Source organism: Myotis nattereri (assembly GCF_964212035.1).
Source record: "Myotis nattereri genome assembly, chromosome: 10".
NCBI classification, from domain to species: domain Eukaryota; kingdom Metazoa; phylum Chordata; class Mammalia; order Chiroptera; family Vespertilionidae; genus Myotis; species Myotis nattereri.
In genome coordinates, this window is record NC_138085.1 from 73,465,630 (window position 1) to 73,479,425 (window position 13,796).

General features: G+C 39.9%; 1 protein-coding gene across 7 annotated transcripts in view; it reads left to right on the forward strand.

The window, feature by feature from the left end:
• The window catches only part of DTNB (dystrobrevin beta), a 160,798-nt gene that overhangs the window by 104,431 nt on the left and 42,571 nt on the right, over positions 1 to 13,796 (forward strand). For 4 of the 7 annotated variants that reach the window (XM_081101374.1, XM_081101372.1, XM_081101369.1 and 1 more), the window contains 2 exons: positions 8,047 to 8,136; positions 11,558 to 11,645. In XM_081101374.1, coding sequence (XP_080957500.1) covers positions 8,047 to 8,136; positions 11,558 to 11,645 — 178 coding nt within the window. The remainder of the gene's footprint in view (positions 1 to 8,046; positions 8,137 to 11,557; positions 11,646 to 13,796) is intronic. The other 3 variants (XM_081101373.1, XM_081101370.1, XM_081101371.1) reach the window with 1 other exon arrangement.

Sequence of the window (13,796 nt, forward strand, 5' to 3'; positions counted from 1 at the left end):
GAAAGTTCTGTTTGGTCCGTCTTGGATCATGTTACCTACCCAAGGGTTTTCCAAAATAGGTGGGGGTCAGTTCTCCAAAAGAGGAAGTCTGCTGTCCCCAGAGAAGGTAGATGTACTGAGGCACACAGCTATAGGCTTCCTTTTTTAATCGTTTCTGAAAAGAAATTGTATGTGTAAGTATATTATGTCATATCTCCGTTTGCACAGGCTTAATTCAAGAGACCCTTTTTCTCCCACCTCATTTTCATTTCTCTCAAGGGTTAAATCGTGCTTTCTGTTCTGTTCGGTTTATGAAGATGTATTGTGTTGGGACATGATACCATCTTTGGGTGGGAACAGGTAAATATTAGAGTCACTAACTCTAAATAGTTACCGATTGCTATGAATCTTAAGAAAAGGCAAGATATTATCAGTTAGAACTTTTTTGACTTACATACTTTACAAGAAGGAAAAGCAGTTTTTAAGGCCAGAAGATCTCACAGTAAAAATATTACTTCTAAGCTGTAGAAACATGACCAAATTAAGAGATGAGCCCTAACCGGTTTTGCTCAGTGGATAGAGCGTTGGCCTGTGGACTGAAAGGTCCCAGGTTCGATTCCGGTCAAGGGCATGTACCTTGGTTGCGGGCACATCCCCAGTAGGAGATGTGCAGGAGGCAGCTGATCCATGTTTCTCTCATCGATGTTTCTAACTCTCTATCCCTCTCCCTTCCTCTCTGTAAAAAATCAATAAAATATATATTTTTTAAAAAGAGATGAGTTGCTCTATAATAGTATTAAAATGGCTTTCTGACCAGGCGCCAGATAAAGAGTTCATCTTGTTATCTATGAATATTGTAACATGACAAAAGCCACAATCTGCTGTATTTTTAGGCTGAGAACAAAAGAGGTGATGGGGACACTGAGAAAGGAGGCAAAATAAAACCGGTCGCGCCAGCAGCTAGCCATTCGTGGAGCCGCGCCACTGATTCTCTTCCTTCCTGTGAAATAAGGAAACGGGGTTTGGTTGAAAAGCACAGTCATGAGGGCTCCGCCTGGTCATGGAACAGCTAGCTTGTGTGAATTTGTGAAATTCTCTCCAAGGCAACACAGGAATTACTTTTTTTCAATCTTTTTTTGAAAGACAGAAAAGCAGAGTAATTGAAAATTAACACATAATCTTATGGACCTGCAGGGTCCTCCGTGCTGGCAGATTTCCAAAGCCCATCTGATAGCCTGGGCAAACCTCCAATTTTTAACTGCTCGGGGTTGAGATTAAATTCCATTTCCATTCAAGCATTTAAGGTAAACCCTTCAGCAGTTCTAACTCAGGTTAGTACAAACAAAAACGTTGTACATATATACACATATATATTATACATACAGCATATATATATATATATATATATATATATATATATATATATATTTTATCAAAAAAGAAAAGAGTTTGAATTCAAATCGTTTGAAGTAGACCAATTACAAATGAGTTATTACAAAGAGAACTTCCACTCTGGTCATGGTGGAGCCAGAAGCTAGATGTATTGTGTTGGGACATGATACCATCTTTGGGTGGGAACAGGTAAATATTAGAGTCACTAACTCTGAATAGTTACCAATTGCTATGAATCTTAAGAAAAGGCAAGATATTATCAGTTTGACTCTTCCACAGTAATCTTCCACTGAAAACAGGTCTGAACATAACAACTCTTTTCAGAAATTAGACAGTAAGTAAGGAAGGGCTGATCTCTGAGGGATGAGAAGCAAATGAGATCGCTATGATTGTCCCAGCCTCCAGCTAAGAAGCGTTTGCCCAGCTCCAGTGCAGGGTACAGGCAGTCTTGCTGAGAATAAGGGGACCAAGGTTAGAGTTAGGGGAGGCAGGGGCTCACGGAGCAGCTTGCCAGTGAGGAGAAAGTGTGCCGAGAACCAGCTCCATAGATCTGCATAGAGGACCCTTGAGTCTTTGGCTGAAAGCTAAGCTGTATTTTCAGAGCATGAGATTTCACTAGCCCAGCAAAGAGCACTCACTACCTGGGAAAGAACAGCCCCTGGGTTAATTTGAAAGTGGAACAGCTACCTGAGCTTGTACAGTTAAGTTTTAACCAGCCAGAGTAGAGAGACATCATTGGATGCCTGAGACATTCAGTAAAGACCCCAGGAAGGCCACGCCTTAGGATGAGGGCAACAATAGCCCTAGATAAAGGTTACTCCGGATCTGCACTAATGAAACTTCAATCCAAGCCTCAGAAAGGATCCATCTGTCCACAAGTAAATTGACTGATAACCAGATTCCTTAAAGGAAGACACCAAAATCCAGACATTCAACAACAGAATGTTCACCATGTCCATCATCCAGTAAAAGATGACATAGAAAGGAGCAGGAAAGTGTGGCCTGTAATCAGGAGAAAATTAGTCAATATAAAAAGCCAGAAACAACAGAAATTATGCAATTAGCAGATACGGACTTTAAAACATCCACGATAAATACCAAAAAATGTAAAGGAAAATAGGAACATATACAAGACAAAAGTGGGAGACATAAAAAAGAACCAAGTGCCCTGACCGGTTTGGCTCAGTGGATAGAGAGTCAGCCTGCGGACTCAAGGGTCCCAGGTTCAATTCCGGTCAAGGGCATGTACCTTGGTTGCGGTCACATCCCCAGTAGGGTGTGTGCAGGAGGCAGCTGATCGATGTTTCTCTCTCATCGATGTTTCTAACTCTCTATCCCTCTCCCTTCCTCTCTGTAAAAAAAATCAATAAAAAAATATTTTAAAAAAAGAATCAAGTGTAGATGTAATTTTAACTTTCTACTTTAATTTAAAATTTTTAAATTAAAAAACAACTTCTAGAGTTGAAAGGGATAATACCTTATATGAAAAATTTAGTGGGTGAACTTAACAGACCAGAATGCAGAAGAAAAGTCCACTGAACTTAAAGACAAACTATCCAAGATGAAGTATAGAGAGGAAGAAAGTTGACAAACAAAAAGGATGTTAGTGACTTGTGGAACAATGTCAAGCAGTCTAGGAGAGGGGAGAGAAAAATTATTTTAGGAAATAATTATTTTTCCAATTTTTCCAATAAAATTTTACAAACATGAAAATTATAAACCCACATGTATAAGGAGCTCAACAAACAATAAGCAGGATAAACAGAAAACCATACCAAGTCACATAACAATCAAGTTGCTAAAAACCAATGATAAAGAGAAAATATTAAAAGCAGCTAGAGCCTGGCCAGTGTGTCTCAGTGGTTGAGTATCAACTTATGAACCAGAAGGTCCCGGTTCAATTCCCAGTCAGGGCCCATGTCCTGTTTGTGGATGTGCAAGAGGCAGCCAATCAATGGTTCTCTCTCATCGATGTTTCTCTCCCTCTCTCCTTTTCCCTTCCTCTCTCTGAAATAAATAAAAACATTAAAAAAAAAAAAAACAGAGAAAAAGGGGGAACAAAGGTGAGATTTTTCAGTGACTGCTCATTGAAAACAATGTAAGCTGGAAGAAAATGGAATGGCGTCTGAAAGTACTGAGAACATTTATTTTGTTCCTTGTAGGTTTACTAGCTTTATCACTGACAAGGTCTAAAGACAGTGACAAGCCAGGGACAGGGAGTTCCCTGGAGCCCTGATTGTGGTCTCTACTCCCTCTTCCCAGGAAAGGGCACCTGGAGTCCTGGGAAGAGCGGTGGAGTTCAAGTGGGGGGCAGGACCTATTCAAGATGAGACCAGGCAAGGAAACCAGTAAGGTCTAATGGATATGACAGAAGAGCTCAGGGGCCTCTTCACAGGCTCCCACTGGGCAAAGATAGGATAATTTTATCAACAAAAAGATTATTGCAGTGGATTGAAGCGCATCCGATACATGCAAATCCATGCATTCATATGATATTAAAAAACAAAAGTCCTTGGTAACAATTGGAGTTTGCTAGGGTACTGACTAGCTCATTGTTCTGAATTGTGTTAAGTAATAAATATCAACCATTTGTTTTACCTTCCCTGAATGAACAGTATTTCAAGATAAACAAATAGAGGAAAGTTGTTCCGTAAATGCAGAAAAATCGACATTTTACAACCCCCAATAAAATAATGAATCTAAGAGGAAGCAAAATGGCAGCATAGGTAAACACCTGAACTTGCTGCCAGGCACAACTACATTAAAACTACAACTAAAAGACAAAATGAATATCCTCCAGAACCACGGGAAGGCTGGCTGAGTGGAAATTCTACAACTAGAAGGAAAGAGAAAAGCACATTGAGTCTGGTAGGAGGTGCAGAGGTGTGGAAGTGTGGAGGTATGGAGGAGCACGTAACGGGCTGGCAGCTGGGTACGCTAGTGTCTTTTTCAATTGGGAGGGAGAAACAAGCTCCCGACTGCTCTGAACTCCAGTTCCAAGCGAGAATCTGGGGACCCAGACTCATACAGAGAGAAACTGGACTGTCTGGCATCAGGCCGGAATGTGAGGGTGGCTTTCTCGCAGAGCTGCTTGCAGCAGTCATTGTTCCTGCATGGCCCGCGGGACACAGACCCCGGGACCTCTCCGAGGCAGAGCAGACTGGCAGCCATTGAGGTTTGCTCTGCCCTGATGATTCCCTGAGACCCCGCATCACCCAATTTACAACCCCAACCAAGCTGTGCACAGCAGCTTTTGCACACGAATGGCTTGGCCTTCCTCCGCCTAAAAACCTGTCAAACTTTAGCTGGGTCAGAGAACCCCAGAGCTTCCAAAAGAAGGCCTAAGGCTGGTCAGCCGCCTGCATTACTTCACAGCTGCGCCTCATATGGGGACCTCCAAACCCCAAACAAAGAGGAGGAATCTGCAGATTTCTCTGTAGCTCCTGCTGGGTGGCCTCAGGCAGTGGCTGACTTTGCACCTCCTTGGAGATCCAAGAGCCAGTGTACCCAGTGGTCAGAGTGGGACCATCCAGATTACAACTCTTCACATCCATAAGAGACACACTCAGAGGGCAGACTTAGTGAGTGCCAAAACCCCATTGAAGCAAGTCCTGCCCCCTAAGGATGTCTCCAGCACAGAAGTTTTCCCATTGTAGACACAGCTTGTCCTCACAGCCAATTGGCCTGGAGGTCAATTCCTCCCAGTGATACCAACAGCAATCAAGACTTAACCACAACAAGACTGTGCACAAAGCTCACAAAGGGGTGCACCAAGAGTGTCCACCTCAGGTAATTGGGGAGGCTGAGCCACTGGGCCCTATAGCATACCTAGCACACAAGGCCACTCTATCAACATAGGAAGCAGCCAAAATGTGGAGACAAAGAAACAGGTCACAAATGAAAGAAATGGAGAAAAGCAAACTACTGGATATAGAGTTCAAAACTACAGTTATAAGGTTACTCAAGAATCTTCTAGAAACCTCCAAGATATATAGTGAGACCGTCCAGGATATGAAAAAGGACCAATCAGAAATTAAGCATACACTGACTGAAATAAAGAACAATATACAGAGATCCAACAGCAAACTAGAGGATCCCAAGAATCAAGTCAAAGATTTGAAATACGAAGAAGCAAAAAACACCCAACTGGAAAAGCAAAAGGAAAAAAGAATCCAAAAATATGAAGATAGTGCAAGGAGCCTCTGGGACAACTTCAAGCATACCAACATCCAAATTAGGGGGTGCCAGAAGAAGAGAGAGAGCAAGATATTGAAAACCTATTTGAAGAAATAATGACAGAAAACTTCCCCTACCTGGTGAAAGAAATAACTTGCAAGTCCAAGAAGCGCAGAGAACCCCAAACAAAAGGAATCCAAAGAGGACCACACCAAGACACATCATAATTAAAATACCAAGGGCGAAAGACAAAGAGAGAATCTTAAAAGCAGCAAGAGAAAAACAGTTACTTACAAGGGAGTACCCATACGACTGTCATCTGATTTCTCATCAGAAACTTTGCAGGCCAGAAGGGAGTGTCAAGAAATATTCAAAGTGATGAATAGCAAGAACCTACAACCAAGATTACTCTACCCAGCAAAGCTATCATTTAGAATTGAAGGTCAGATAAAGAGCTTCACAGATAAGAAAAAGCTAAAGGAGGTCATCACCACCAAACCAGTATTATATGAAATGCTGAAGGGTATTCTTTAAGAAGAGGAAGAAGAAGAAAAAGGTAAAGATAAAAATTATGAACAACAAAGTGACAACAAATACATATTTATCAACAAGTGAATCTAAAAATCAAGGGAGTAAAAAATCTGGTGAACAGAATAAACTGGTGAATATAATAGAATCAGGGGCATAGAAAGGGAGTGGACTGACAATTCTCGGGGGGAAAAGGGGTATAGGGGGTGTGGGAAGAGACTGGACAAAAATCTTAACACCTATGGACGAGGACAATGGGGGGTGGGTAAGGGCAGCGGGTGGGGTGGGAACCGGGTGGAAGGGCGCTATGGGGGGGAAAAGAGGAACAACTGTAATAATCCGAACAATAAAGATTTATTTTAAAAAATAATGAATCTAGTCAAGAACATCAGTAAATGCTAAAACCATTAGGTGAAAAGTTGATGGGGGACTTTATAATGGAAAGATACAACCAATAACATCTGAATCCACTGATCAGTATTTATAATCCATTATGTGCCTCCTATTTGATTTATAGGTACACTGTATTACCTATGATGGATTCTAGCCCCTTTTCAAAGAACAATACAAAAGCAAAAACTTTAATCAAGCATTTAGATCTAATCAATGGGTATAAAGAAACAAATTAAATGACACCCAGGAAACAATCAGTTAAATCCAGAATAGAGGGTATGTTATAAGATAACCTGTTTTTCTCACAAATAAATGATATGACAGAAAGGAAAATGCTTAAAACAGAAACCAACCAAATGCAAGATTTGTGGACCTTGTTTGGATATTGATTTTAACTGTAAAAGGATTTTTTTTTAAGACTGAGGAAGTTGCCCTAACTGGTTCGGCTCAGTGGATAGAGCATCGGCCTACGGACTGACGGGTCCCAGGTTCGATTCCAGTCAAGGGCATGTACCTTGGTTGTGGGCACATCCCCAGTAGGGGATGTGCAGAAGGCAGCTGACCTATGTTTCTCTCTCATTGATGTTTCTAACTCTCTATCCCTCTCCCTTCCTCTCTGTAAAAAATAAAATATTTTTTAAAAAAGACTGAGGAAGTTTTCAGATGGACTGAGTTATTACAACATTTTTTGTTAATTTTTCAGGTGTGATAATGGCATTGAGGTTATGTAAATTACTTCCAAGCAAAATAATAAATTGTCTGGGATTTGCTATAACCATTTCTTCCTGCAAAAAAATATGGGAAGAAAAAATAGATCAAATAAATAGGAAAGTGTTGATTTTTGTTGAAGTTTGGTGATGGGTACATGAAGTGTAGTCATTAGACTACTCTCTCTGTTTTACACATATTTTAACATTTCCATAATAAAAATGTGGTGTTTAAAAAAAAAAAAAAAAAGATAGTATGCTCAAAGACCTTGCATGTATCTATAAGGGCCTCACTTAGTATGTATAGTGTTGTCTTACAATGAGATACAATTCTAACAAGTTGGCTTAAGTACCAGTTGTATGGGAGAAAACAGAATGATGCTAAAGACAGTATCCTTATAGAAATAAAAAGGTTTAACTGCTATCGTTAGATAATATTGAAAACTCTTACATGCAGACAAAAGCTATCAAGGCATTAGGGGGCCACTTGGTGGTGTTAAGTAGACCCACTCTGCCTGTTTTCCTGCCAGCGGGCCTTCCCCTCAAGGTGTACCCGCCCGTGCCCAGCACCTGGGCATGACGGGGCCCAAGGCTCCTTGGAGACGAGACCCTCCTTGGTTTCTTTTCTCAAGGGCTGTAGTGTCCATTGGCCAAAGCTGTCTCCTGAGGGACTGCTTTTGTTCAAGGATCCGTGAGAGGTATTCCCAAGTTCTAACACCATATTCCACTATGCATTGCAACTTTTTTTTATTTTCCTTATTGTGATTTATTATTTTTCTATATTTCTTTGAAATTTGCCCATTTTAATTCATGTTCATTTCTCGCTCTGTGTGTGTGTCACGCTTGCTGTCTTTGCCTCCGTTGTTCCTAGGTTACAGTACAGCCAGGACATACCCAGCCACTTGGCCGATGAGCACGCGCTGATAGCCGCCTATGTGGCCCGTCTTCAGCACTGTGCACGGTCAGTGGGAGGGCAGCAGCAGGCGGGTATCCAAGGGCTGAGCAAAGGGAGGGAGAGCTATGGGGCCTGGGGTTGTCAGCTAGAAGAAGCTCTGCATGTGGGGTTTTTCTTGAGGAGCTACCAGCTATGTTGGGCAGAATTTAGGTAATTCCCAAAGCATTCTTGGAAAGAAGGAGTCTTGCCACGCCTAGGTACCTACCTAACCATAGAGTCAGAAATTCTCCTTGAAAGTAGAACTCACTTCCTTAAGATTATATTATTCTTAAAGAGTGTATACTCAGAGATATGCAGTCCCAAAGATGTACACTCACAGAGGTATTTGATGCAACCTCTTACTGCTCATTCTTGCCTAAACAATGGAATCTTTCTGTTGATATTCAAAGCTTACGGTTGATCAACCCACAGATATCTCACTTTGTCTAATCTTTCATACCATCACCCTGTTACAATTTTACATGTTACATCTTCATCTCTTCCCCAAGATCTATCATTGTTGATTATTTAAACCAGGGGTTTTCAACAGTGGTACTAGATCATTGACACCTAAGGGACTTTTTTCAAATGATAATACACCTCCTCATAATAATGATTTATACTGTAGTAGCCCCACATACCCCTTTCCCTGAAAACCACTCTGGTAGTGACCCCTTGTTAATATGGAAATAGGACTGATCCCTCCGTGGGTTAGGATGGAAAAACATTTGATAGCCACTAACTACAGCAGAGTTCACCATTTGAAAGAATTAACACCAAACCAGGTGCTATTACATTCAGGCAGACCCAGAGCTACCTGCCCGATCCATGCCCACACCCACCACCACTCTGCAAGGAGAATGCAGGAAAAGTTTAAATAATCTAAAGCTATCCCAGCCACTCAACATGCAGCAAAGAAGAGTCGCTGTGCCAGACAACTCAAGCTTCTTATTCTTAGAGAAAATAAAACCCATAATCTATAAACTAAGATTTATAAACCCATAATCTATAATCTATAGCCCATAATCTATAATCTATAAGAGAGGCTGGACCTTACTCTTTGATATTAGCTTTGCCTGTAGCATGCCATGGTCCCAGGGGCAGGTCATTTTTATTTCCATGATAACAGAAACATAAATTAATAGTGAGAAAAATAATTTAAAAGGACTCTTTTTAATATTTTATTATTATGCTTTATACCATTATACTTTATACCATTCCTCATAGTTTTCTCTGTATGACTAAATGGCATTGCTGTTTTTAGGCATTTACCTGTCTCTAAAGCCTTAAAGAGACTGTAGGGTTCCCCTGCTTCCCACGTATGTGTGATAGGCTTATCCTAGGGGAGAGAGGGAAGGCCTGGCCTTTGAGCATCGTATCACAGAGTCCTCTCATCCAGCAGATGACTCCTGTGCACTCTGCCCCAGCCCCAGGGTCTGTAGGAATCGAGTTGTCTCACCCATGGCAGGATAGCTCACTGAAACCCAGTCAGGGCAGTTGTCCAGGTGATTAAAAGTTTCCATGGTGAAAGTAGCAACAGCATGTTGGACAGCAACTGCCACCTGATATTTCAGCCCAAGAAGTTTTATGGTAGGTTTAGTCAAAGTCCTCAAGTCTTTGGCTTAGCAATAAGGCTCCCTGCTCAAGAATTGGTGGCCGGAACTCTGGGAGAACATGAAGATTGGGTGAGTATTACATCTCGTCTTGATTTACAGTCTGAGGAACTGAGCTTCCTACTTCCACGAAGAAATAAGAAATTTCCTGGCTAATTCTGAAAATGAAAGTCAGTTCAAGCAAAAGAATAGGGAATCTTTCTAATTTTTCTTGACCTTAAAGCCTCTCATCAACACAACGTTCTAGTTTCTGGTTGGAAAACAAAGCCAATGAAAGCAACCATGTTGTCTGCACTTGGGGATAAATGACTAAGCGGATTAGCCTTCCCTGGGAGATGGACTGGAATGGAGAAGGAGCTTTTGCACAGAGGAACCTATTGTGTCCTCTGCCAGACTTCGTAGGCTGCCAGTCCCTCCATAATATTATCTGCTTTGTTGTTAAATGTTCATTTCTATTGTGTGTTTTTTTAAAAGATAAAGATAGTTCTCTTTTTTTCAGACAAACACCTTTAAGACACAAATATATTTCAGCCCAGACCTTGCAGCCTTGACTGTGACCTATTAAAGTTAACTGGTGGTAGCATGCTCTTATTATAAGATCATCTTTTGAGAGGATGATTACATGTGCTGGAAACTGACATTTGCACACCTAAAATTATAAAGTGTTCAGAAGTGTCATAGGCAGAAGACTTTAAAGCACATTTTTAAAATATTCATCCTAGAGGGAAGACTAAACTTAAAGAATTAGCCACAGAGATAGAAATATCAAAAGGTGGAAAAAAATCCAGGAAAAATACAGCTGATTGTGTACGTGAAAAGGCCAGATGGATCCTTGTTAATTTATTTTCACCCTTCCCAGATTCCCCTCGGTAACTATAGCAAGATTTGATGAGTATTAAACTCATGTCTTTACATTTTTTCATATTACTTGTCATATTGCTTAATTCCAATCAAGGGCTTTCAGAACTCCAAGAACCTAGGACCAAAGTAAAAGCAAGCCACAACAGCCATCTCTGGTCAGTCATCATCATCTCTGTTATCTTAAAGGTTCTGCCAGACTTAAAGAGAATTCTATAGCCACAGTCCTTATTAATCTAGGAGTGCCCTGATAGGAACAAAGGACAGCTGATGTCACATACTGAGTAATGGAGGCAGTTATTTCATCTAAAGTTCATTGCATCACATAGAGCTGGCATACTACATAAGAACCCTTTTTCTCATCCAGGTGTGGCATTACCTGATATCCCACCTACGTGGGTCTTTAAATTTTTAGAGTGCTGGAACTCTTGTTAAAGGGTAATGGAACTAAATTACTTCACTCTAAGATGGGGCTATATTTGTAGAACAAGCATGGTAAAAAGAAGAGAGAGAGGCATTGAAAGAAAATGTTTGATACCATGTGATCACCAAATTTACTGTAAACTGGGCCTGCCCAAGCCTGGATGGCTCAGCCAAGATTAGTTTTAATTTTTCTCAGCCCTGTTTTTTCATGATGCTTGGTCTTTTTGAATTCAAGACCTATGTCCAAAAGTCATGAGTTTTTAAAAACATTTGATTAGAAATCGCTCTCTCAGACTGGAAATGCCCGGTCTTTTCTCAGTCCTTCTGGTGGTGTCAGAGGGTTGGGGTGTGCTGCTGAAGAGATGACACACGTGGCCTTATTTCTGTAAGTCCCCTTGTGTCAGGAGACTAGTGGTATCTATGGCCCAGGCCTCTGATTCTTTTGTTACCATTCTTTTTTTTTTTTACAAGCTTATTTCCCGTCTGTCTTTCTAAGAGGAGCAAGAGTAGGGGATGTTTGCTAGACACGTGTTGAATATTTGTCTCCTTGGCAGCGTCCTGGACAGTCCTAGCCGACTGGACGAGGAACACCGGCTTATCGCTCGCTATGCTGCGCGGCTGGCTGCAGAGGCAGGGAACATGGTGAGTAATCAGAGGGTTCCCATAGATAGCAAAAGTTAGCATGACTTTAATATACAAGTGGTGGGGGAACCGTAAGCATGAAACTCAGGAGAGCAAGAACCTCAGGGACAGGAGAGGAATGGGTTTAGAGAGGGCATTACAGTGGCTTTAATTTTATCTATAATATTCCATTTCTTTAAAAAATGAATTGAGAACAGAAAAAGTGTCAATTTGGTTCTTAAAAAGATCAATAAATTTAATAAATCCCTAGAAATCCTGATCAAGAAAAGAAGAAGGAAAACACAAATTGCCAGTATCACAAATGTAAAAGACATCACAACAGATCCTACAGCCATTATAAGGCTGCTAAAGGAATATTCTGAGCAATTTTTTGTCAATGAATTTGATAGCCTAAATAGACAAAATCCTTGAAAGATAAACCAACAAAACTGACATAAAAATAAATAGAAAATCTAAATAGTCTTAAACCTGTTAAAGAAATTGTATTGATAACTGACTTCACACAAGGAAAACTTCAAGCTCTGATGGCCTAACTGTTAAATATTACCATATTTTTAAAGAAGAAAGTCTAGCAATCTGACATAAAGCTGGAATACTACACAAGAACCCTATTTTCTAGTAGAAAATAGAGGAAGAAGGAACACTTCCAAGTCATTTCATCAGGCCCCTATAAACTGATGCCAAAAGAATACAAGGCAATCAAATGAAAAGAAAATTGATCACAAATTCCCTTATGAACATGGATGAAAAAAAACCTTAACAAAATATTAGCAAATTGAATCCAGCAATATGCAAACACAATAATACTCCATGATCAAGTGAGATTTGTTTTAGGAATACAAATATATTAATACACAAAATCAACCATATTAGCAGTTTAAAGAAGAAAATTATAAGATCATTTCAATAGATGCAGAAAGAGCATGTGACAAAATATAATAACCATTTATGATAGTAAAACTTCTCAATACACAGGAGTAGAAGAAACTTTCTCAATCTGGTAAAGAATACCTACAAAAAACATATAACTAATATTATACAAAGATTAAATTTTGGAATACTTCCCCTACCTAATATTCAGAACAAGACAAAGATGACCCCTTTCACCACCCCTATTCAAAGTTGTACCAGAGGTCCTAGCCAGTGCAACATCACAAGAAGAAAGGGGCAGAAATATTGGAAAGAAAGAAGTAAAACTGTTACTATTTGCAGATGACATGACTATATAGAAAGTTCTAAGGAATCTACAAAAATACTACCAGAACAAATTTGTGACTTCATAGCAATGTTGCAAGATATACAAAGTCAATATAAAAATTTTGATTATTTCTATCTACCTGCAGTGAACATTTAGACAATTAGATTTAGGAAAAATATCATTTATTATAACATTAAAAAACATCAAATACAAGCAGGGAGTGAGATGAAAGGAGGGATGATCTGAAGCCAAAATGACAGGCTGTGTAAGCATTGTCCACGTAAAGGAAATGTAATGTGTGCCCACTGGGTGTTTCAACATGTGTAAAGGCCCTGAGGTTGGAGACTTCACAGAGAACAACACTGGAGTGACATTAGGCTGGGCAGGCAGGCCAGATCTCTGAGGACCGTATTCTGCAAACACAGTATATTAATTACAGAAATGTGTACCAATTTATATTTACATTTCATAGGAAGGTAGAGTTATGAAAGCTGCCAGTAGAGAGTCTTGCTTTGTTTCTCCCTCTCAAAAAGTAACTTATTCCTTTGGGTTTGTTTAGAATTCAAAATCTTTTCTTTGAAAATCTGATATTAGGTCATGCCTCAGACTGTAACATTACAGCTCTAAAGGTTAGTGAAATAGAACGGAATAGGGAAAAAACATCTGGGGGAAAAGCATAGTTCCATTTCATCAGTTAAACCTCATGCATACCCTCAGTCAGTCACAACTGTTCAAGCTATTTTAGCAATTAAAATTTATACGTAAAATCAATTGAATTTGTTGAGAGGGACAGCGTTGTGGTTGAATTTTTAAAATTAAGTATACTTAATGCCGTTATATAGTCTTGTTGATTTTACAATAGTATTTTTTTTTTAATGCTGTAAATTAAAGCTCCAAAGCCATTTGACCCTCAAAAGGAGATTGCAGTTCTCCTGCACGGCAAACAAGATAAG